General features: G+C 44.7%; 1 protein-coding gene across 1 annotated transcript in view; it reads right to left on the reverse strand.

Annotated features, from left to right (window-relative positions):
* Positions 1-25,716, reverse strand: part of LOC146829894 (uncharacterized) — a 411,701-nt gene that overhangs the window by 331,058 nt on the left and 54,927 nt on the right. The window contains exon 2 of the mRNA XM_085608541.1: positions 9,305-9,400. Within this exon, the coding sequence (XP_085464667.1) occupies positions 9,305-9,400 (96 nt within the window). The remainder of the gene's footprint in view (positions 1-9,304; positions 9,401-25,716) is intronic.

Genomic DNA, 25,716 nt, shown 5'->3' on the forward strand with positions numbered 1-25,716 from the left:
TTTTGCAGGGTAACGCCAACCCTGCATACATTATACCTGACACAGGTATGATTTAGTGCAGGGCTTTTCAAAGTCATGCATCTGTTTATATGCGTCACTTTGTAAATGTGGTGCAATGTGGCGCATATTTTATGCCACCGCAGCGTGACAAAAAGTGACACAATGGCAGCGTAAAGGGCCGAAAAATAAGCCCCTTCGTTCTGAGACACAAATAGAGATGCCAGATCCAACTGCAAGAAACATGAAATGAGATGGACCAGGCTGCGGGGCCCTCACGTTTTTAAGAACTCAGGGTCGTATTTATCAAGAAACGCAAAGCCCCCTTGAGTGTCTTCGAGTGGCTTGATGAATCTGGAGTAATGCACTGCAGCACAAATTGCTGCATTGCATTACTCTGCCCTAGGAAGGCTTTCCATGGACATTGCCTGTGTGTTTCCATGCAACACTCAGGGATTTTGAGGCATTCCCAGGCTCACCCTTACTGGTAGACCTTGAACTGAAACAAAAAGCTACTTCCTGTTTCTTTCACTTTCTCTCTCTCTCTCTTTCACTTTCTCTTTCTCTTTCTCTCTCTCTTTCACTTTCTCTTTCTCTGTGTGCTGCATCCACAGAAAGAGGATAGATTGTTTTTGTGCTGGAAGGTTCCCCTGCCTGCACAAAACAATCCTGTTAGCAACACAGGCACCCTTGCCCCAGGGGGCAAGAGTGCCTGCATTGGTGCTAGGAGCCCCTTTGTGAACTAGTACTGAGTAAAAGCAGGAATGTGCCATATTGTGATAAATACTGTGCATTCCTGCCCCTTCCCCCAAAGACAGCACAGAAAAGTGACTTGCCGTGATGTTTTACTCTTTGATAAATATGTCCCTCTGGGCTTTCCCAGTTTGGTGTGCTCAAGAAAGAACACAACACTTCTCCAAGATGCTTTCACATCTCTCCACAAGTTAACTGCCTCCCTTCTCAAGTGACAGGCACCGCAAGTGGGCAAAATGACTCCTGGGGAAGGGCTTTAACTGAATGACTTAGCTTGAGATCTTGGTCCTACAGCAATGACGAGGTCACCAAGACCTTCATGCCCCTCTCAACAGTGCTACGAAGCAGCTCCCATCACAAGTTAGAGCTGAACAAAAGCCCTAAATAAAGTCACAGGCATCATTCATGAAAAGTGATGCACGGCTGCGTGAAAACAGTGATGCGTCACTTGTCATTGCGCCCTCCTTGCAACATGTTGGATGCGTCATATTTACATTATGACTCATCTTGTCACAAGCAGTTACAGATACGTCAGTATTTCTGACATATCTGTAGGTGCAAAATGACGCATTGCTGGAGTGTGTCACAAAAGTGACGCAACTCCTGCAATGGGACATTACACATGGGCAGGTCCCATGTGAAATGTGCCTGATTTAATCTTACGCCTGCCATGAGGCAGGCTTAAGATATTGACGCATTTGCGTCCTGGAGGTGGCGCAGTGAAATCTCATATATTTCACTGCGTCACTACTACAAGGCTTACTTGCGTTAGAGCGCCCACCCTGCATGCATTATACCTGGCACAGGTATAATGTGGCGCAGGGGTTTACAAAGTGACGCATCTACCTAGATGTGTCACTTTGTAAATATGACGCAACATGGTCCATTTTTTTACGCCGCTAGTGCGTCACAAAAAGTGCCGCACCGGCAGCACAAATGTGACGCAAGAGCTCATAAATAAGCCCCACAATTTGTCACTTAAAGAAAAACATAAATAAATAGATTATGGGGCATATTTGTCAAAGAATTGTGCCACAATTTCACGATGCAACTGGATGCGAGAGCAACACAGCTCTTAAGTTATATTTATCAATCCATGCAGGTACCTTGTGTGGTAATGTCCGCACTTGAGAGGAAGGCCGTTCCAGGACTTGCCGGAAGGTAAGAGAAGAAATATACACAAATGTGCTAAAAAAGCAGCCTCGCATCAGCGCAGGCACCCTGCCGCCATGTTGCAATGGTGCCTGCACTGCAGGGGTGATTGTTTATGTGCAGGAAGGTGTGAGAAGGTGGCCTGATATATGTTGTCCACTAGTTCTAGTGGGCACCTTGCATCAGTCCAAACAACCCCTTATGGTGATAGGTTAAAGACAGCCTTTATTGAAAGCTATCCTAGTGGTAGCTATGGAGAGCAGCCTTCAGGCTAAGTCTTGAAGGAATGTAAAGCAGCTTGTTTTACCAGTCTATAATCTCCTGCATGACCAAATGAAAGGAAAACCACACCAGGTATATATTCGTTCGTTTAAACTTTATTTCGGCAATATAGCCTTAAAAGCAGAATACAGGAAATAAATAAAAATCACATTTTTATATACATAACCATAATCCAGCAGTTAGTTATGTTCCGTATAGCGGGGCGAGTAAATCATTAGAATATAACATATACAGAGCTTTATCGCATTTAAGATCATAAATACAATTATTAAATTAGCTAAAATCCAGACACTAAAATATATTAAAATTATGAGGATCAGTACTACTGAATTTCTATACAGGATAAGGCTAGACGGCAGTATGCAGTCTAACATTCACAATTTATAACCAGACCGTTTCCTAATAAGGTACACATTGAATAAAAATCTACTTGTACCAAATACCACAAGTTGCGAGGTATTAGACTTAATTATGCGCTCTGCCTCTTTATAGGATCTAACCTCCATATTTTTACATAGAGGTTTGATCCAACGGTCTCTCGGTTTTTTATATGCCGGGCAAAAGAAGAGTAGATGGACATCGTCTTCTTTTGCCCCCAGAGCGCAGAGAGTGCATAAGTCAGTACCGTTTTTTGCCCCTCACCTACATGTGGTTGCAGAGGTCTGTAAGATCCCATATCTAAATTGCAAGTACAGTGTTTTTGCTAAAGGTGGGCCTATCTCATCCATAAATTGCTCAAAGGAAGGGATATCTTTTATGTTCAGAAATTTCTGGGTCATTGGGCCAATCGAAGAGCTATATAGTACGTCAAAATTGACATAAGACCAAAATGAGTCCTTTACTAGTTTTTTAGAGGAACAAGTCATATTTTGAGGGGCGTCCCATAGGTGTGAGAGCCCTAACTTCTCGTACCACTTAAAGATATGTTTTAACCTCGGTATTTTCATATATCCATCAAGCTGGAGTATTTCAATCAAACCACTCTTGTAGTCACCCAACTCCGAGGTTGTCCATAACCTAACCCAATACAACAAAGGTCTTAGTATGGCTTGATAATTAGTCCTCTTTAAATTAATATCAAGGAACACAGGTACTAAGGGGGTTCTGGTCGGAATTTTAAGCAGCCTACGTATAAAATGGTTTTCAACCTTATCAAAGTTGTTTTTACAGCTGCATCCCCAGAGCTCGGCTCCATAGAGGGCCGCCGATTGGGCCTTCGCTTTAAAAACCTCAATTGCCGGCGTAATTGCTTTAGAGTGGCTTGCACCGTGCACTTTTAGTATGGGCAATGAGTTCTGCTTAAAGGTCAGATTGCTCTTTTCCAACTGGCCTTTCCATGTAAGATTATTGTCCAGCATCAATCCCAAATAGTTAAAACTATCCACATGTTCCAATTTTTGCTTTTCTAAGAACAGATTTTTCCTAAATGACTTTTGGGGATTGATGGACATATATTTAGTTTTAGTTGGGTTTATTTCAAGGCCCTTCTCCACACAATAGCTTTGGAAAGAATCCACCAGTTTTTGCAAACCCCTCGGAGTCTGTGAAATAAGAATGGTATCATCAGCGAACAATAAGGATGTAATCGCCTCACCACCTAGCTTTGGGGAGTCGTGGTCACTATTACTTAAATAGCTGGGAATATCATTAACATACAGCGAGAAGAGTGTGGGTGCTAGCACACACCCTTGTCGCACACCACGTTCCACAGATATGGGCCTTGAGATTTCTCCACCCTTTCCCCATCTAATTTTTGCAAAATTCCCTGTGTGTAGTTTAATAAGTTCCTTGAGAAGCTAGCCCGGAACCGCCATATTCTTAAGTGTGTTCCACAACAAGTTGCGAGGGACAAGGTCGAAGGCGGCTCTCAAATCAATAAATGCTACATACAGGCTACCCTTCCTTATGTTTATGTATTTCCAACAGATGCATATAAACCTAAACACCTGATCAACCGTACTCGTTTTAGATCTGAATCCTGCTTGGAATTTAGTTAAAACCTTCATGTCCTCAATCCAATCTAAAAGTCTATTTAAAATATGTCTGGCGAAATTTTTTTGTAAAATATCAATTAAACTTATTGGGCGATAATTGCTCGGATCATAGCGATCGCCTTTTTTAAAAATAGTTATGATTTACGCCCCTTTCCAAGATTCGGGGATTGGAGTTCCTACCACTATTGAATTACATAGAAAGTTTATGTACGGCCCCCACACTTCTTCATCGTGCTTTAGAAGATCACCGGGAATCTTATCAAGACCAGGAGCTTTACCCATTTTAACAGCCTGTAATGCCTGAATAGTTTCATCTAGACTAAATCGTAAGGGAACAGTACTCTGTTCTGGGGTAATCTCTGGATCCCCTGAGATTAATCCCTCCTTATCGTTAGAATAGAGCTTAGAAAAGTGATCACACCAAGTTTTCTCATCTAAATAGATATCCTTTGGTGATCTGCCTTTTTTGTTTCTCTTTGCAATTAGATTCCAGAATGTACTCTGGTCTCTTGACTTGGCCGCACTTAGGAGATCATCCCAGAGTCTACCATCCCAATCTTTTTTTGCTTTAGTCATGGTTTTATTGTATACCTGTCTACCATTTTTTATGTCCAGTTGATTTTTAGATTTTACTGCCTGTATCAACCTGGACTTTGCTATCCGACACTCTTTATTATACCATGGGTTCGTTTGTTCGTCATGGTTCCCTTTTAAGTTTGTACCCTTAATGTATAATTTACATAAAAAGGGAGATAGCGCATCTACCAAATTGGTGTGGAGATCTAGGACTTCCTTAGAGCCCAATATGGGCTTCTGCGAGGCTTCAACAGTGTCAGAAAATGTGGTATAAATGTCTTATAATGATTTTTCTTTCCCCAGAATAAATGGCCATCTTAGAGCACGCCTATTGTTCGCTATCTGCGGCTCCTCATCAATAGTATTTAATAATGCTTCTCCAGCTAGTCTAGATGAAAAGGGCTGGGGATCTAGCCATAATTGAAGTGGGAGATGGTCACTCTCTGACCTAAGATCTATCTTAAAATCAATAATTAAATACCATAAGCACATTGAGACCAAAACAAAATCTATGTGTGATCTACAATTGCCTCTCGAAAAGGTTGGGGCCGGAGGTCTGTTAGATCTAAAACGACCATTGCATGCCCCCAGATCATGAGACACAGTCAACTGTAGAATCTGGATAGCAGCTACAGTATTTTTGACTGACCCCATAGACTCTAGAGGCATAATTCCGTTGGCAACATCTTGTTCGTCAAATATAGTTTCCAACCCCAAAACAGGTTCGAACTTACAATTAAAATCCCCGCCAATAACTACATGGGCAGTAGTGCCCAGTGAGTCTAAAAAGGAATCCAGGAGTTCTACCACCTTGGATTCCTAATTTGCTGGGTACAGTCTAATTTCAAATATATGTATTTAAGATAAAACACACCCCTCTAGTCTCTTTATGAGGCTGGAGTTCGAAGTACTTAAGTTACAAGTCACTATTCAACAGTAAAAGCACAAATACACGTTTGGGCTCTAGGGGTGTAGCAAACCATATACTAAACAAGTGGTATAAGAACCACGACTGTAATAGGCAGTATGCCTATTGCCTCTAGAATCGCTGGGACCCCACGGAACCACCCAAGGTAGTGACACAGGGGACCAACTGGAGCCGTATGCAGTGTGGAAACACAACCGTGGGTTCCCATTACTTTCTATGGGGAATGTTGCGGTTGGAATTTTAAAGATTAGGAACACTTCTAATCGAATTAGGACCAAAACCTTTTGGACTTAGACAGTTCTAGGGCTAGAACCCTCGAGATTACCAGAGTACTTGAGTTACCTCACCCAGGGAAGCCGGGTGCATAGGTGTCTTTTGGTGTCGGGTCACGTCGTCGATTCCAATGGAAGTCTGCAAAGAACTGCTGCTGCCGTGAAGAGGAGAAGTGTCCGGAGAGATCCAAGCCTGGATCTAGGATGTAAGGAACCTGAAAGCAGAGGGAACAGAGTCTGGGTCACTTTCCAGTGACCTAGGACAGGATGGACCAATGCCCACAGATGTCGGGTGCTTCAGGTGAGTTGACGGGTGTCTTAACTCTTCAGCCACGAGGTCCAGGAGGCATTGACGAAGTCCACGAGCCGGATTCGACCTGTCCCACAAAGTCTGTCGAACGCTGCGGTGTCAGAGACCAGAAAGGACCCAACAAGCCTTGGCAATGGCAAGTCTCAGGAAATCAGAGAAAGGACTGTGGTGCAGACTAGCAAGGTCTGATGGACTCACCCAGCAAGGGTAAGTAAGAGCAAGTCTGGAGCAACCAGAAAAGCCCAAGTAGAAGTAGAGTTGCCTTAGTGGGGACCTGCTAGCAAACAGGATAGTGATCACAAAGAAGCCTTGAGTGGTCACACTTGGAGCTGGCCCACGGGTCACTCGTGGAGTGGAGGCCAACAATCTTCCGTGCAGGAGGTGCTCAAGGCTGGGGCTACTCGGAGCCCAAAGCACAACTTTGAGGATGACCAGAAAGGTGTTGTTGCTGCAAAAGTTTATGGTGTCCAGGGATCACGGTTCTACTTTACCCACGATAGCCACGAGCCTCAGCATTGCTGTGGACTCAGGGTAGCCTCGGGGAAGTCTGGAAATCTATGTTTAGGGATACAGAGACTTCAGCGTCCGGCGGGAGCTAAAGTAATGCAGTCTGGTCAGCTGCTTCCTTGGTGCCTGCCAAGCAGGGGAGTCACTCCTTGACCCCAAGGGAGATTTCTTCCATCTTCTAGTCGTGAAAGAAAGTCGAAGGTCCAGGATATATGTTTAAGAGGTTCGTTCAGGGTAATCTAAAGTCCTAGGGACTGTATTTCTATACTTATACTAAGTTTAGGGGATGGAGTAACTCTAAGGCCCCACCTATGGGTGGGCCTGGGGTGGGGGTGGTTACACCCCTTCCCCTTTGTCCAGTTTCGTGCCAGAGCAGGGGCTGAGTGCCCCTGCAACCGGTTAGAACTGGGCTATGCACAGGGACACCTAGTGTGCCCCAGGCAGTGTCTCAAAAGCATTCTCTGAATGCACCCACCCTGCCCCAATACACATCTGCCTGTCTGGGGAGGTGGTTACACCTCCCCTCGACTGGAAACCTATTGTCCAGGCCTCCCCTGCCAGAGTTTCGGTCAGCAGCAGGAGACCAGACCCGTGTCTGTGGCAGTGGCATCCATTTTGTGATGCCAGCGCTTTGGAAAGATTTAACCGGGTTTAGCCAGTGTGAACATGTCTCTCTACTCTAGAAGGGTGGAATGCTACCCCCGCCACCAGAACAGGCGGGGGGAGGGGGGGTAGTATTCCAAAGCGTTTGACACCAAACACAACATGTTTTGATGCAGCCATCCCAAAGTTAGCATTTACCGCGAGGTTATAATGCACTTAAGAGTATATGGTATGGCTGTATCACAGAACAGGCATAAGGAAGTATTTCCGAATGCTGCAGAGGGGCTCAGCTCATGCTTGGGCACCCTCTCACATAAAACCAAGCACTCTGCCTTCAGGATTGTCAAGGCCTGCCATTGGAGTGGCTTATAGGTTTATATGTGTCTATATAAGGTAGTGATATAGGTAGCCTATACCACAGTAAGGGGTAGCAGAACTGTGGTGTCATTTTGGAGTGCTTCCCAGGGGTGGCATAGTACATGCTTCAGCCCCTGGTAGGCCTATGAGGTACCTATGCCCTAAGTACATAGTATACCATATACTAGGGGCTTATAAGGCACTCCAGAATCCAATTAGATATTGTACCTAATGTACATGGAAACCATTTCACAGAGAAAGCAGCTAGGCTGTGGTCCTGATTAGCAGGACCACAGCTAGACTAAGGTTGAAAAAGAGTGAAACACCAGAAAAAAGTGGGGGTACCCATGTGAAGCAGATCCTACTCTCCTGCAGAAGGGACCCCTTCCTGCACATAAACAATCTTTAAAGACTGACTTGCGGTTTCTATATGTGTTTCAGAATGGAGCACACATAGAAAGAGCAAAATACGAGGAGAAATTAAAGATTTTGCCTCCCCAAGACCCGGATTTACCTGCCTTAAGTGTCTAGCGCGGCCTCACGCTTGCAAATATAGGGCAGCATCAAAAGGCAATGGGGGTTGTGGCGGAACACCCCCTGCAGGCCCCTTTCAGGCTAAGTGAAGTGTAAAAAGGGGCCTTATTTACAAAGTGGCATTAAGCCACGTTAAGTGGCTTAACGCTGCTTTGTTAATAAGGAGAAGGGGATATCGGCACCAGAACATCACTAAATGTGACGTTCTGGAGGCGATATCCCCTTGTAAGTTTGCACCGGAGAGAGGAGGCCAGATCTTACCGTTGGCGGGGAGTGTGCTCCTTTGCCTTTGTCACAGACTTCCATCTTTGCCGAAGTGCAAATCAAGCCCTGTAGTCTGTACATTATATTCCTTGATATTTTCATAGTTACAATATCTATGCCATGATATTTAATTAACACAATCATTTTGAATCATTTTTTCTGTCATTCATCCTCTAGTTTTAGGACTGGATGAAACTTTAATTAAACCGGTGTAATTTGAGAAATCCCATAATTTTGTGATACCCGACGCACATGACATTTCTTGATTTTACACTTTAAGCAAGCATGCATAATTTTAATCTAAGTCTACACTTCGCATTAAAAAGTCTCATGAGTTACCAGTGGCAGACGTTTCGGACAGAAAATGTCTCAACCTTGCTATCTCAGGAGACTCCTGCAGGGATCTCAGTGACGGTCTTTTACACTGGGTGGCCCTTCAGTCAAAGTGAGGTGAGATATCAGCAGATCACATTTCACTGTGAAAGCTGGATTTTGCAACACTTCCATTCAAATTTCACAAAAATGAGCTAGAAAAAAACGCATGTTGATTCAGTCATAAGTTTAGATTTTTTCAGGGCTATCATAGCCTTTTGTTCTGCAGAGGGTAAACAAAGAACAATAACATAGCTTAGGTTGATGCATTGCCTGTTTTTTATTTCACTCCCAAAAGGCAAAAGAAGCATTAGGAAGCAAGACAGAAGACAATTCATTGTAACTGAGACAAAAACAAAGGAACTCAAAGAAAGTAAGAGAAAATCACACACCCATACCTTACCTTGAATTCTGAGAGGCTCTGTTTCTCATGGGCTTCCAGATGAGATATCTCTGCCAGTTCTGTCTTCAGGATATCCAGGGTGTTACATATCTTTAGCTGAAAGAGTGGTAATGACATATGTATTATAAGTAGCATGCATGTTCTTATATTTTTCACTTTTCTCAGATCATCAGAAAGAAGTGTTTGGTGCTTTTCTCCTCCAGGGCAGAAGCAGGCGGCGCCCCAATTCCAAACCTGTCACAGGAGCATGTGCTCACATCTGCTGTTTGGGTCCAGAGGGCACTTGAGTGTTGAGGTTGCAGATGCTTGCATGGTTCCTTCTCTAATACCCATTGCACAGGCACAATACTGTATGGGCAGTGCCCCACCAGGTGTGTGTTCCCCTGTAAATAAAGGAATGTCTTGTCCTTGGAACTGTGCTGTGGTTGCTGGGGCACACAGACTCTAACTGTGCCACCTATGGAGTGGTGCACAGTTAGTTCACCTTCTGTGGGGCGGGTGGAGAGACAGTGGTCCTGGAGAATGCCCAGGTACCACTCACAGAGGATACTGCTTTCACCTGCCCCCATCCCGAAATCATGTCAGACCCCTGCCATCCTTTAAAGATGGCATGGGGATTGTGAAAGCACAGCCCTTCACTGCAACACTCTCTCCAGCACAGGTGAGTGTGCATTACTTGTGTTACTTAAGGCAGGGTCTCACCCACTTAGGATATGCCTCACCACAGATGGGGGTCATGTACTGGTATCTCATAAGACGCTATAACACGGTCACGGCATGATCAAGCCTGGTGCTGGTGAGCAGCATAGGCGGTTGACTGGCTCTCCATGTTTCAACACTAATGCCCTGCATCCTTCTGATACAGGTTCCATGTCAGGACCCTCCTTGTTCCAGGATTCGTTTGATCCCGTGCACACCTCTTCACCACGTGGAGGTGAACATTTACCCAATCGTTCCCCATTCTCACCAGAGTATGGTGTTCAAACTCACATGCTGATGGAGTGTGTATTGTTTTATAGGGGTTTTTCTCCAAGCCCAACATCAAGCAACATGAGGTTTCTATTATGACCAGGTGAGAGCTCACTGGCGAACCCTCTTTTAACTATTGAGCTCTCTTATTTCACGGTGTCACTGACACTCATTATCCTCCATCACGCAGACTGTATTTACACTTTCTAGTCCTGAAGAAGATCCCTTGTGATGTTTTCTAAGAATACTTGTTGTTGAGTGGGTCAAAATGTCAACGATACTAATCGGTGTTCCGTACCAATATCTCACATATCTACTGCCAAAAATTGAGGATATATGTTTGAGCCTAATAAAGAGCTATAAACAGACACCCCATGGAATGATTTTGTGTTTTCTGTATATTGTTATTATTTGTCATGACATTTTTTTCGTATGGCATTCATTTATGTTCTTGTTTATGTTGCATAACAGTCCTGTGTTTCTGATATGTAGCACTTATGTTTCTCTATGATATATGAATATTAATATACTGAGAAAAGTACATTTTTGTGTCAGTGTTGGTTATTATTATATTTTTTATTATAATATATGTGTCTCACTATTTATTGGTATATCCTTGTTAATCGAGATAAGAATAACTTAGCTTAAAAAAATACTGTATGTTTGCCTACAGAACCAATTAGCATTAATTCCCCAGTTTCTGCGAGACACTAGGACACCACTCTGGAGTTTATGGTCATGCTCGTAAACAGCAGCTGGATCTCTTTATTATGTCTGTATGTTAGTGACCGACAGCAGAGCAAACTAGGGTTCGGTGCCGTTCGACCTTGTATGAAATGTTCAGACTGAGTCCCAGGAAGAAGCACTGAATAATAAAACTGCCCATTGCATTTCTAGAATAACATTGTGGCACAAAAAACAATGTGTTGTGTGTAATGTGTGCAGTGCAAAGGGCCTACAAGGTGCACAAATAGGCTAACATAGGGGAGAACTGCAGTGGACCTTAAAGGGAACTTATGTCCCCCCCTCCTTCGTCAGACAGTAACATGACAACTGAGTAAATAATAATGCTAAATCGCAAGCTAAGCAAATTCAATGCTTTACCAATAGGCAGATTATACAAAATAATGTATAATAATAACTGTAAGACATAACATGAGGTGTGTAAGAGGTATCCATGAGGTCTTTTGCTAAATCAAAAGCAAATGATTCTGTTTCTGCAGATGAAGACTTTCCAATAGCCCACTTCACAAAGAGCAAACAGCAGACATGATCCTCTGTACCAGCTGGTGCTGAGAAAGCACACATCCGTGTTGTTAGAGCCAGCAGTTAGTGATCTATGTGCTGATGCACTCATCTCCTGTGTAAGGAGTTGCTCATAGCTCGCATTCTGAAGGAGCCATAGGCGCAAGGGACAACTCCGAAATGAGTCGCAAAGGGACTCATCAGCAGGTACAAGTCAATGGGAGCCGGAGTCTGCAGAGCCAGGCAAATATCTAGTGCCCATTTGAAGGGGCACCAGAGGCAGCGGAACATGGGTTGTACTCAGGTAAACCAGACAGGTCACAATGACCAATCAAGGTCCACTTCTTGAAACAAGAGGATTCAAAAGAATGGTAGCATTGGCTCACGGCACAGCTGCAGCGGTGGTGGTTCCACTGAGCTTGCAAATGGACCATCCATTGTGGAGGAAATACCTGGGATCAAAATGCTGGAAAAGAGGAATAACAGCAGCTGGACACCTCAAACACACTGGAGAAAAGGGAATGACTAATAGCCAGTATTACTCCAAAGATGGTCTGGAAAGAACTGACTAAGCCAGAACCAACAATCTTAAAATAGTGAGCAAGGCCAGCTATATTAGATGTATCAGACATTCGATAAAATAATTCACCAAAATGTAATGGTAGGTTTGTGTTTCTCAAGGACTGTATCTCACTAGATGTCCTTGCAACTTGCAATTCAAAGGTTTCTCAAGCAGATGTTACTGCTACTTCTTTGTAAACAATAGTGCTTTGAGTCTGCTTGATTTGTTAAAATCCGTCTTCAAAGTTAGAATGGAAGGCCATAACAAGCTTTCCATACCTCCTTGAGTGGTAGGGAAAAAGATATTGCTACAGCAGGTAGCTACTTGGGAGACCGATAAAATGTATGCAGTCCCAGCTCACATTTCGCAACAGTCCTGATCACTCAACATTAACAAACTTTCATTTGAAAGGACTGTAATGAGGGGGAGTAATGCAGGGGCTGGTATTTCTTTTAGAAAACAGACCAAATTCACTACTAACACATTACATGCGCTGTGAATGATTACATGTTAACAAACGAGTGAATGTCCAACAGATGAATCACATTCCTTTCCAGTAGGGAAAACTTCTTTATTGCCTCTTTCACAATGATAGGAAAAAGGGAGTGACCATAATGCATGAATGAAGCTGCTTCCTAGGGGTTCATATCTACTGACAGGGAAATGTTTAATGCGAACTTCGAACTGGAATGTTGAATTTGGCAAAGATATTATGCCATGAATTAACCAAACAGCAGAAGGTCTTTCAGCTATTGTAAACAGGACCTGTTCTAACTTGTTTAGGTGCAACATTGTGTATGTAGCATCTTTCTTGGCCATGAGTTTTTGTTATTTTTGTGTCAAGTTGAAGAGCAAGAATAGATGGCTAGAGTTAAGGTAATGCCAATGTACACACCCTTTTTTGAGGTTTTAAAGCATTCAACTAAACTGCATGATAGATCTAAGCTGACCTTGATCAAGATACAATGTTGACATGTCACTTTGTATGATATCAATAACAGATGACAGAATATTTTTCAGATTATAGATGCGAGAAGTCAGTGTTGTTAATACTATTGTAAACAACAGCAACCACTTTATCTGCTTTTAATATCACCTTTGCCTACCAGCTCAGCGCATTAGCGTTTAGCTCAGCGCATTAGCGTGCAGCACTTGAATAGTTTACAGCTACTGCTGTTTTAAACCCCCGTTGTTGTATTTTCGGTTAGTTTTCGTTGCTAAAGTATTTCCGGTTTATAATAACTGTCCCTGCTTACCTGCACTGCTGTCATCTCAACTTGCACTCTAAATTGGACTATTTCACCGCTTTTTTGCGGGCCCCTCGCCCTTGTCACGGTGGCGGCCATCTTGTGTGAGGAGCGATCCATCTCGCGCTCTAGTCTTCATCTCGGAGGCTCGACCTCCATAAATGGCAGTCATGCAGACGCGCAGCGTCATCGCGCAGCGGGGTCGCCGGTCTTCCGCCGGAGTTACGCCAGAGTTCAACCCGTCTGCGCCCGTCCGCGCTGAGGACGGGCTGCAGGTCGGGCTGGACCCGGTTTACGTACCTTTGCTCCCTGGTAAGACATTCATTCGTTATTCCTCATCTGCGCTTTGGGCCCTCAGACCTCCCACATGCCCCTCTCTACACTGTTTTACTCCGTTGGGGTTATTATATTCCCGCCGCTGTACGGTCTGCTCTTCCTCTTTTCATCCCCTTGTCACTCGTTCTACTCGCCTATGCTCTTCTTCTTCTAAGCCCACAGCTTTTCTTAACACTGGGTTTCTATTAAATGCGCGCTCGCTAATCAAACATAATCTTGCCTTCCACGATTTTGTGGACGAAAGGCAGCCAGACTGGGTTTTTATCACAGAGACCTGGGCCACTGACTCCTCGGGTCATGACCTTCTGTTAGCTATTCCTGAGGGCTACTCTTTACATCGGCATGACAGACCTAAACGTAGAGGAGGAGGCATTGCCATTCTTTTTAAATCTTCCCTGCTATGCACGATTAATCCACTTTCCTCGCCCCAAGATTGTTTTGAAGCTCTATACTTCTGTATTACATGTGCCCCTTCAGTTTCTTTTACGGGTATACTGATCTATAGGCCGCCCGGTCACAGAGCTAACTTTGCCTTGGACATGCTGATAAATCTTGAGCCTTATTTTGGAAAGCCCTCCTTCACCATTTTAGGTGACCTCAATTTCCATCTTGATGAGGTTCACTCTAAGGATACTATATCATTGGTTGAATCACTTGGAGCTTGTGATCTTATCCAGCTTGTTACCAACGCTACTCACATAGCTGGTCACATCCTTGACGGGGTGTTCTCTAATGATCTAACAGGCACATGCATCAAGTAAAATACCGGTCGCAAACGGGCAGATTCTCAGAATCTGACCCTTTGCTCCCGGTATTTTTGCATTTGGGATGCATCATCCCAAATGCAAAAATCGCTATTTAAGGAATCTCAACATTGGGATTCCTTAAATAGCGATTGCATTTAAGGAATCCCTAATTGAGATTCCTTAAATGCAATGCATTACAGTTTAAAAAATAGCGATTTCGCTATTAGCGTGAGCAAATTACCATGAGGCTGGACCTCATGGTAATTTGCGAAAACTTAGAAAAATGCACTTATTTGCATTTTTCTAAGTTTCATGTTGCCCACACACATGCCCTTAGAGCATGTGTGTATGCAACATTTGTGCAGAGTGAACATACATGGGTGCAATAGGGTGTCATTTTGACACCCTTGCACCATCGAAATTGCGGGAGCAATTTGCGAGTACCTACTGGTACTCGCAAATTGCTCCCGCAATCTCTAATTCATTCCTATGGGCCTGGAGGCCCATAGGAATGAATGGGAAGACATTCCTTAATTGCGACTCGCAATTTGCTAGTCGCAATTAAGGAATTTGTGGGAATCGCTATTTCTTTAGCGATTCCTACATGCATAGGGTTTTGCTATTCCTTAATTGCGATTTCTTAATAATCGCTATTAAGGAATCGCAAAACCCTATGATGATGCATGTGCCTGTAAGACTCTCCAGCGGTATCTCATAAGACGCTATAACACGGTCACGGCATGATCAAGCCTGGTGCTGGTGAGCAGCATAGGCGGTTGACTGGCTCTCCATGTTTCAACACTAATGCCCTGCATCCTTCTGATACAGGTTCCATGTCAGGACCCTCCTTGTTCCAGGATTCGTTTGATCCCGTGCACACCTCTTCACCATGTGGAGGTGAACATTTACCCAATCGTTCCCCATTCTCACCAGAGTATGGTGTTCAAACTCACATGCTGATGGAGTGTGTATTGTTTTATAGGGGTTTTTCTCCAAGCCCAACATCAAGCAACATGAGGTTTCTATTATGACCAGGTGAGAGCTCACTGGCGAACCCTCTTTTAACTATTGAGCTCTCTTATTTCACGGTGTCACTGACACTCATTATCCTCCATCACGCAGACTGTATTTACACTTTCTAGTCCTGAAGAAGATCCCTTGTGATGTTTTCTAAGAATACTTGTTGTTGAGTGGGTCAAAATGTCAACGATACTAATCGGTGTTCCGTACCAATATCTCACATATCTACTGCCAAAAATTGAGGATATATGTTTGAGCCTAATAAAGAGCTATAAACAGACACCCCATGGAATGATTTTGTGTTTTCTGTATATTGTTATTATTTGTCATGACATTTTTTTCGTATGGCATTCATTTATGTTCTTGTTTATGTTGCATAACAGTCCTGTGTTTCTGATATGTAGCACTTATGTTTCTCTATGATATATGAATATTAATATACTGAGAAAAGTACATTTTTGTGTCAGTGTTAGTTATTATTATATTTTTTATTATAATATATGTGTCTCACTATTTATTGGTATATCCTTGTTAATCGAGATAAGAATAACTTAGCTTAAAAAAATACTGTATGTTTGCCTACAGAACCAATTAGCATTAATTCCCCAGTTTCTGCGAGACACTAGGACACCACTCTGGAGTTTATGGTCATGCTCGTAAACAGCAGCTGGATATCTTTATTATGTCTGTATGTTAGTGACCGACAGCAGAGCAAACTAGGGTTCGGTGCCGTTCGACCTTGTATGAAATGTTCAGACTGAGTCCCAGGAAGAAGCACTGAATAATAAAACTGCCCATTGCATTTCTAGAATAACATTGTGGCACAAAAAACAATGTGTTGTGTGTAATGTGTGCAGTGCAAAGGGCCTACAAGGTGCTCAAATAGGCTAACATAGGGGAGAACTGCAGTGGACCTTAAAGGGAACTTATGTCCCCCCCTCCTTCGTCAGACAGTAACATGACGACTGAGTAAATAATAATGCTAAATCGCAAGCTAAGCAAATTCAATGCTTTACCAATAGGCAGATTATACAAAATAATGTATAATAATAACTGTAAGACATAACATGAGGTGTGTAAGAGGTATCCATGAGGTCTTTTGCTAAATCAAAAGCAAATGATTCTGTTTCTGCAGATGAAGACTTTCCAATAGCCCACTTCACAAAGAGCAAACAGCAGACATGATCCTCTGTACCAGCTGGTGCTGAGAAAGCACACATCCGTGTTGTTAGAGCCAGCAGTTAGTGATCTATGTGCTGATGCACTCATCTCCTGTGTAAGGAGTGGCTCATAGCTCGCATTCTGAAGGAGTTATAGGCGCAAGGGACAACTCCGAAATGAGTCGCAAAGGGACTCATCAGCAGGTACAAGTCAATGGGAGCCGGAGTCTGCAGAGCCAGGCAAATATCTAGTGCCTATTTGAAGGGGCACCAGAGGCAGCGGAACATGGGTTGTACTCAGGTAAACCAGACAGGTCACAATGACCAATCAAGGTCCACTTCTTGAAACAAGAGGATTCAAAAGAATGGTAGCATTGGCTCACGGCACAGCTGCAGCGGTGGTGGTTCCACTGAGCTTGCAAATGGACCATCCATTGTGGAGGAAATACCTGGGATCAAAATGCTGGAAAAGAGGAATAACAGCAGCTGGACACCTCAAACACACTGGAGAAAAGGGAATGACTAATAGCCAGTATTACTCCAAAGATGGTCTGGAAAGAACTGACTAAGCCAGAACCAACAATCTTAAAATAGTGAGCAAGGCCAGCTATATTAGATGTATCAGACATTCGATAAAATAATTCACCAAAATGTAATGGTAGGTTTGTGTTTCTCAAGGACTGTATCTCACTAGATGTCCTTGCAACTTGCAATTCAAAGGTTTCTCAAGCAGATGTTACTGCTACTTCTTTGTAAACAATAGTGCTTTGAGTCTGCTTGATTTGTTAAAATCCGTCTTCAAAGTTAGAATGGAAGGCCATAACAAGCTTTCCATACCTCCTTGAGTGGTAGGGAAAAAGATATTGCTACAGCAGGTTGCTACTTGGGAGACCGATAAAATGTATGCAGTCCCAGCTCACATTTCGCAACAGTCCTGATCACTCAACATTAACAAACTTTCATTTGAAAGGACTGTAATGAGGGGGAGTAATGCAGGGGCTGGTATTTCTTTTAGAAAACAGACCAAATTCACTACTAACACATTACATGCGCTGTGAATGATTACATGTTAACAAACGAGTGAATGTCCAACAGATGAATCACATTCCTTTCCAGTAGGGAAAACTTCTTTATTGCCTCTTTCACAATGATAGGAAAAAGGGAGTGACCATAATGCATGAATGAAGCTGCTTCCTAGGGGTTCATATCTACTGACAGGGAAATGTTTAATGCGAACTTCGAACTGGAATGTTGAATTTGGCAAAGATATTATGCCATGAATTAACCAAACAGCAGAAGGTCTTTCAGCTATTGTAAACAGGACCTGTTCTAACTTGTTTAGGTGCAACATTGTGTATGTAGCATCTTTCTTGGCCATGAGTTTTTGTTATTTTTGTGTCAAGTTGAAGAGCAAGAATAGATGGCTAGAGTTAAGGTAATGCCAATGTACACACCCTTTTTTGAGGTTTTAAAGCATTCAACTAAACTGCATGATAGATCTAAGCTGACCTTGATCAAGATACAATGTTGACATGTCACTTTGTATGATATCAATAACAGATGACAGAATATTTTTCAGATTATAGATGCGAGAAGTCAGTGTTGTTAATACTATTGTAAACAACAGCAACCACTTTATCTGCTTTTAATATCACCTTTGCCTACCAGCTCAGCGCATTAGCGTTTAGCTCAGCGCATTAGCGTGCAGCACTTGAATAGTTTACAGCTACTGCTGTTTTAAACCCCCGTTGTTGTATTTTCGGTTAGTTTTCGTTGCTAAAGTATTTCCGGTTTATAATAACTGTCCCTGCTTACCTGCACTGCTGTCATCTCAACTTGCACTCTAAATTGGACTATTTCACCGCTTTTTTGCGGGCCCCTCGCCCTTGTCACGGTGGCGGCCATCTTGTGTGAGGAGCGATCCATCTCGCGCTCTAGTCTTCATCTCGGAGGCTCGACCTCCATAAATGGCAGTCATGCAGACGCGCAGCGTCATCGCGCAGCGGGGTCGCCGGTCTTCCGCCGGAGTTACGCCAGAGTTCAGCCCGTCTGCGCCCGTCCGCGCTGAGGACGGGCTGCAGGTCGGGCTGGACCCGGTTTACGTACCTTTGCTCCCTGGTAAGACATTCATTCGTTATTCCTCATCTGCGCTTTGGGCCCTCAGACCTCCCACATGCCCCTCTCTACACTGTTTTACTCCGTTGGGGTTATTATATTCCCGCCGCTGTACGGTCTGCTCTTCCTCTTTTCATCCCCTTGTCACTCGTTCTACTCGCCTATGCTCTTCTTCTTCTAAGCCCACAGCTTTTCTTAACACTGGGTTTCTATTAAATGCGCGCTCGCTAATCAAACATAATCTTGCCTTCCACGATTTTGTGGACGAAAGGCAGCCAGACTGGGTTTTTATCACAGAGACCTGGGCCACTGACTCCTCGGGTCATGACCTTCTGTTAGCTATTCCTGAGGGCTACTCTTTACATCGGCATGACAGACCTAAACGTAGAGGAGGAGGCATTGCCATTCTTTTTAAATCTTCCCTGCTATGCACGATTAATCCACTTTCCTCGCCCCAAGATTGTTTTGAAGCTCTATACTTCTGTATTACATGTGCCCCTTCAGTTTCTTTTACGGGTATACTGATCTATAGGCCGCCCGGTCACAGAGCTAACTTTGCCTTGGACATGCTGATAATCCTTGAGCCTTATTTTGGAAAGCCCTCCTTCACCATTTTAGGTGACCTCAATTTCCATCTTGATGAGGTTCACTCTAAGGATACTATATCATTGGTTGAATCACTTGGAGCTTGTGATCTTATCCAGCTTGTTACCAACGCTACTCACATAGCTGGTCACATCCTTGACGGGGTGTTCTCTAATGATCTAACAGGCACATGCATCAAGTAAAATACCGGTCGCAAACGGGCAGATTCTCAGAATCTGACCCTTTGCTCCCGGTATTTTTGCATTTGGGATGCATCATCCCAAATGCAAAAATCGCTATTTAAGGAATCTCAACATTGGGATTCCTTAAATAGCGATTGCATTTAAGGAATCCCTAATTGAGATTCCTTAAATGCAATGCATTACAGTTTAAAAAATAGCGATTTCGCTATTAGCGTGAGCAAATTACCATGAGGCTGGACCTCATGGTAATTTGCGAAAACTTAGAAAAATGCACTTATTTGCATTTTTCTAAGTTTCATGTTGCCCACACACATGCCCTTAGAGCATGTGTGTATGCAACATTTGTGCAGAGTGAACATACATGGGTGCAATAGGGTGTCATTTTGACACCCTTGCACCATCGAAATTGCGGGAGCAATTTGCGAGTACCTACTGGTACTCGCAAATTGCTCCCGCAATCTCTAATTCATTCCTATGGGCCTGGAGGCCCATAGGAATGAATGGGAAGACATTCCTTAATTGCGACTCGCAATTTGCTAGTCGCAATTAAGGAATTTGTGGGAATCGCTATTTCTTTAGCGATTCCTACATGCATAGGGTTTTGCTATTCCTTAATTGCGATTTCTTAATAATCGCTATTAAGGAATCGCAAAACCCTATGATGATGCATGTGCCTGTAAGACTCTCCAGCGGTATCTCATAAGACGCTATAACACGGTCACGGCATGATCAAGCCTGGTGCTGGTGAGCAGCATAGGCGGTTGACTGGCTCTCCATGTTTCAACACTAATGCCCTGCATCCTTCTGATACAGGTTCCATGTCAGGACCCTCCTTGTTCCAGGATTCGTTTGATCCCGTGCACACCTCTTCACCATGTGGAGGTGAACATTTACCCAATCGTTCCCCATTCTCACCAGAGTATGGTGTTCAAACTCACATGCTGATGGAGTGTGTATTGTTTTATAGGGGTTTTTCTCCAAGCCCAACATCAAGCAACATGAGGTTTCTATTATGACCAGGTGAGAGCTCACTGGCGAACCCTCTTTTAACTATTGAGCTCTCTTATTTCACGGTGTCACTGACACTCATTATCCTCCATCACGCAGACTGTATTTACACTTTCTAGTCCTGAAGAAGATCCCTTGTGATGTTTTCTAAGAATACTTGTTGTTGAGTGGGTCAAAATGTCAACGATACTAATCGGTGTTCCGTACCAATATCTCACATATCTACTGCCAAAAATTGAGGATATATGTTTGAGCCTAATAAAGAGCTATAAACAGACACCCCATGGAATGATTTTGTGTTTTCTGTATATTGTTATTATTTGTCATGACATTTTTTTCGTATGGCATTCATTTATGTTCTTGTTTATGTTGCATAACAGTCCTGTGTTTCTGATATGTAGCACTTATGTTTCTCTATGATATATGAATATTAATATACTGAGAAAAGTACATTTTTGTGTCAGTGTTGGTTATTATTATATTTTTTATTATAATATATGTGTCTCACTATTTATTGGTATATCCTTGTTAATCGAGATAAGAATAACTTAGCTTAAAAAAATACTGTATGTTTGCCTACAGAACCAATTAGCATTAATTCCCCAGTTTCTGCGAGACACTAGGACACCACTCTGGAGTTTATGGTCATGCTCGTAAACAGCAGCTGGATATCTTTATTATGTCTGTATGTTAGTGACCGACAGCAGAGCAAACTAGGGTTCGGTGCCGTTCGACCTTGTATGAAATGTTCAGACTGAGTCCCAGGAAGAAGCACTGAATAATAAAACTGCCCATTGCATTTCTAGAATAACATTGTGGCACAAAAAACAATGTGTTGTGTGTAATGTGTGCAGTGCAAAGGGCCTACAAGGTGCACAAATAGGCTAACATAGGGGAGAACTGCAGTGGACCTTAAAGGGAACTTATGTCCCCCCCTCCTTCGTCAGACAGTAACATGACGACTGAGTAAATAATAATGCTAAATCGCAAGCTAAGCAAATTCAATGCTTTACCAATAGGCAGATTATACAAAATAATGTATAATAATAACTGTAAGACATAACATGATCTGCAGGATTCCATCGCTAATGCAGTGGAAAAACTTGCTCCTGCATCCCTGCGATATGTAGCCCGGCGCAAACCATCAGCACCTTGGTTCTCGGACCATCTTAGAGGACTACGACAGGGCTGTAGAAGCAGCGAGAGAAGGTGGAGGAAATCTTGGGATCCCATGGACAGGGAAGCCCATAAGTCTGCTCTTCGGGAGTACAAGCAGATAGTGATCATGGAGAAGCAGAAATACTTCTCCAGCCTTACCAGCTCACTCACTTCCTCTAGGGAGCTCTTTAAAATTGCCGACTCGTTGTGCTCCCTCCAACTTCCTGACCCCGTAGTCAGTTCTCAGCGTCTTTGTGACGATATTGCAGACTTCTTCCACACTAAGATCTTAGATATTCATATCTCTTTGGAAGCACAACGTCTTGCCCTGCCGGAAAACTTTCTATCAGTCCCTTTCAGTCCTCCTTTAGTACCCCCTAGCCTTCTTCCTGCATTTCCTTTAATGTCCTTGGAGGGTCTGAACGGCCTCTTGGATAAGATCAAATCCTCCTCTCCTCTTGATCCTCTGCCGCTCAAAAAATTAAAAGAGTGTAGGAACAGTCTTCTCCCTTCCTTACTTGAGGTGATGAATAAGGCAATTGTTCAAGGCATCTTTCCATCGATATGGAAGAAGGCCATTGTGAAGCCGCTCTTAAAGAAGCCTTCACTTGATCCAAGCCTCCTGAAAAATTTCAGGCCGATTTCACTGCTCCCTGCACCCGCAAAAATTCTGGAAGTCCACCTGAATCGCCACCTATCCTCCTTTCTTGAAGTCTCTGAGTACCTTGACACTACCCAGCATGGTTTCCGAAAACATCACAGCACAGAATCCGCTCTCACTTTTGTAGTCGATAGCATCCGACGCAAGGTGGACGCTGGACAAACAACTGTTCTTGTGCTATTGGACCTCACAGCCGCTTTTGACACTCTGTCCCCGGCCATTTTAACATCTCGGCTTAGAGAAGCAGGTGTCACTGGTTCGGCATTGAGTCTCCTCAATTCCTTTCTCCTTGATAGGGAACAAAGAGTAATGCTCGGCAACCACCTCTCCCCTGCAAAGTCTCTGCAATGTGGGGTGCCACAGGGGTCGGCATTAAGTCCCACCCTGTTTAATATCTACGTGGCCCCCCTTGCTAGACTAGTGAGATCGCAGGGGATGGAGGTGGTATCATATGCCGACGACACCCAGATCATGGTTTCGCTGACTCAATCCTCTGTCAAAACATCTGCCTCTAGCTTCCGATCTTGCATGCAACATGTTGCAGACTGGATGGTTGCAAACTCCCTGAAGCTAAATGGCGACAAGACTGAGGTTTTGATCTTCGGGAAGAACCAAGAGATTTGGTCAAGTGACTGGTGGCCTTCCTCTCTGGGTATCTGCCCGACTCCATCTCAATCTGCCAGAAATCTGGGTGTAATGTTCGACACCTCACTCTCAATGTCCCTACAGGTGAATCGGACTGTCTCGACCTGCTGGGGCGTGATCAGGACGCTCAATAGAATTCGCAGCTATCTGTCACTTCAAGCTCGTAAACAGATTGCAGTCGCCCTTGTTGGCTCCAGGTTGGATTATTGCAACTCTCTTTACATGGAAGCCAACAAGGGCCTTATACATCGACTGCAAATCGTGCAGAATGCCGCTGCACGTTTTGTCCTGGATCTCTCCAGGTCCTCCTCTGCTACTGCTGCGAGGAGAGACCTTCACTGGCTGCCTATTCAGCACAGAATTAATTTTAAAATTCTGTGTCTGACATACAGAGCAATGGAGGATGAATCCAAAGGCGCCATCAGCTGTTTGCTTACTCGTTACTGCCCTTCGAGAAGTTTGCGTTCTTCAGGGCTGCTTCAACTTGTTGTCCCTCGTGTTAAGCTCGTTAGATGGGGAGCCAGGGCTTTCTCAGTTGTTGCCCCACAACTTTGGAACAGCCTGCCGATAGAGCTGAAGACTTTGCCCTCCTTAGCTCTGTTTAAAAAGGCCCTTAAAACCTGGTGCTTCTCTAGAGCGTACACAGGTTGAGCTGCTGGAGCTTTTGTAATTAGCTGGATTTGGATTTAGGCGCCTTGACGCCCATTGGGCTATGTTTGCGCATGACAAGATCCCTTTTATTATTGTAAGAGGTATCCATGAGGTCTTTTGCTAAATCAAAAGCAAATGATTCTGTTTCTGCAGATGAAGACTTTCCAATAGCCCACTTCACAAAGAGCAAACAGCAGACATGATCCTCTGTACCAGCTGGTGCTGAGAAAGCACACATCCGTGTTGTTAGAGCCAGCAGTTAGTGATCTATGTGCTGATGCACTCATCTCCTGTGTAAGGAGTGGCTCATAGCTCGCATTCTGAAGGAGTTATAGGCGCAAGGGACAACTCCGAAATGAGTCGCAAAGGGACTCATCAGCAGGTACTGTGAAGGGTTCGCTCAGAGAGTGGGCCAATGGCACCCCTTCAGTCATCGGGTCTGTGAAGGGTCCCCAGAGAGAGTGGAGCAATGGTGCCCCTTCAGCCATCAGGTCTGTGAAGGGTCCTTAGAGAGAGTGGGGCAAGGGCGCCCCTTCAGCCATCGGGTCTGTGAAGGGTCCTCAGACAGATTGTGGCAATGGTGCCCCTTCAGCCAAAGGGTCTGTGAAGGGTCCGCAGAGAGAGTGGGGCAATGGCGCCCCTTCAGCCATCGGGCCTGTGAAGGGTCCCCAGAGAGAGTGGGGCAATGGCGCCCCTTCAGCCACTGGGTCGTTGAAGGGTCCGCAGAGAGAGTGGGGCAATGGTGCTCCTTCAACCTAAGGGTCTGTGAAGGGTCCACAGAGAGAGGGGGGCAATGGCGCCACTGCAGCCATCGGGCCTGTGAAAGGTCCTCAGAGAGAGTGGGGCAATGGCGCCCTTTCAGCCATCAGGTCTGTGAAGGGTCAGCAGATAGAGTGGGGCAATGGCGCCCCTTTAGCCATCAGGTCTGTGAAGGGTCCGCAGAGAGAGTGGGGCAATAGCGCCCCTTCAGTCATCGGGTCTGTGAAGAGTCCTCAGAGAGAGTGGGGCAATTACGCCCCTTCAGTCATCGGGTCTGTGAAGGGTACGCAGAGAGAGTGGGGCAAGGGCGCTAATTCAGTCATCTGGTCTGTGAAGGGTCTGCAGAGAGAGTGGGTCAATGGCACCCCTTCAGCCATCGGGTCTGTGAAGTGTCCGTTGAGAGAGATGGGTAATGGCACACCTTCAGCCATCGGGTCTGTGAAGGGTCCGCAGAGAGAGTGGGGTAATGGCACACCTTCAGCCATAGGGTCTGTGAAAGGTCCGCAGAGAGAGTGGGGCAATGGCGTCCCTTCAGCCATCGGGTCTGTGAAGGGTCCTCAGACTGAGTGGAGCAATGGCGCCCCTTCAGCTAAAGGGTCTGTGAAGGGTACGCAGAGAGAGTGGGGCAATTGAGCCCCTTCAGTCATTGGGTCTGTGAAGGGTTCTCAGAGAGAGTGGGTCAATGGCGCCCCTTCCGGCATCGGGTCTGTGAAGGGTCCTCAGAGAGAGTGTGGCAATGGCGCCCCTTCAGCCATCGGGTCTGTGAAGGGCCCGTAGAGGAAGTGGGCAATGGCACCATTCAGCCATTGGGTCTGTGAAGGGTCCTCAGAGAGAGTTGGGCAATGGCGCCTCTTCAGCCATCGGGTCTGTCAAGGGTCCGCCGAGAGAGTGGGGGCAATGGCGCACCTTCAGTCATCGGGTCTGTGAAGGGTCCGCAGAGAGAGTGCGGCAATAGTACCCCTTCAGCCATCGGGTCTTTGAAGGGTCCACAGAGATAGTGGGACAATGGCGCCCCTTCAGCCATCAGGCCTGTGAAGGGTCCACAGTGAGAGTGGGGCAATGGCACCCCTTCAGCCATCGGGTTTGTGAAGGGTCCTCAGACTGAGTGGGGCAATGGCGCCCCTACAGCTAAAGAGTCTCTGAAGGGTCTGCAGAGAGAGTGGAGCAATTGAGCCCCTTCAGCCATCGGATCTTTGAAGGGTCCTCAGACAGAGTGGGCAATGGCTCCCCTTCTGTCATCGGGTGTCTGAATGGTCCTGAGACAGAGTGGGGCAATGGCGCCCCTTCAACCAAAGAGTCTGTAAAAGGTCCACAGAGAGAGTGGGGCAATGGCGCCCCTTCA

This window comes from Triturus cristatus, chromosome 5_2 (assembly GCF_964204655.1).
Source record: "Triturus cristatus chromosome 5_2, aTriCri1.1, whole genome shotgun sequence".
Taxonomy (NCBI): Eukaryota; Metazoa; Chordata; class Amphibia; order Caudata; family Salamandridae; genus Triturus; species Triturus cristatus.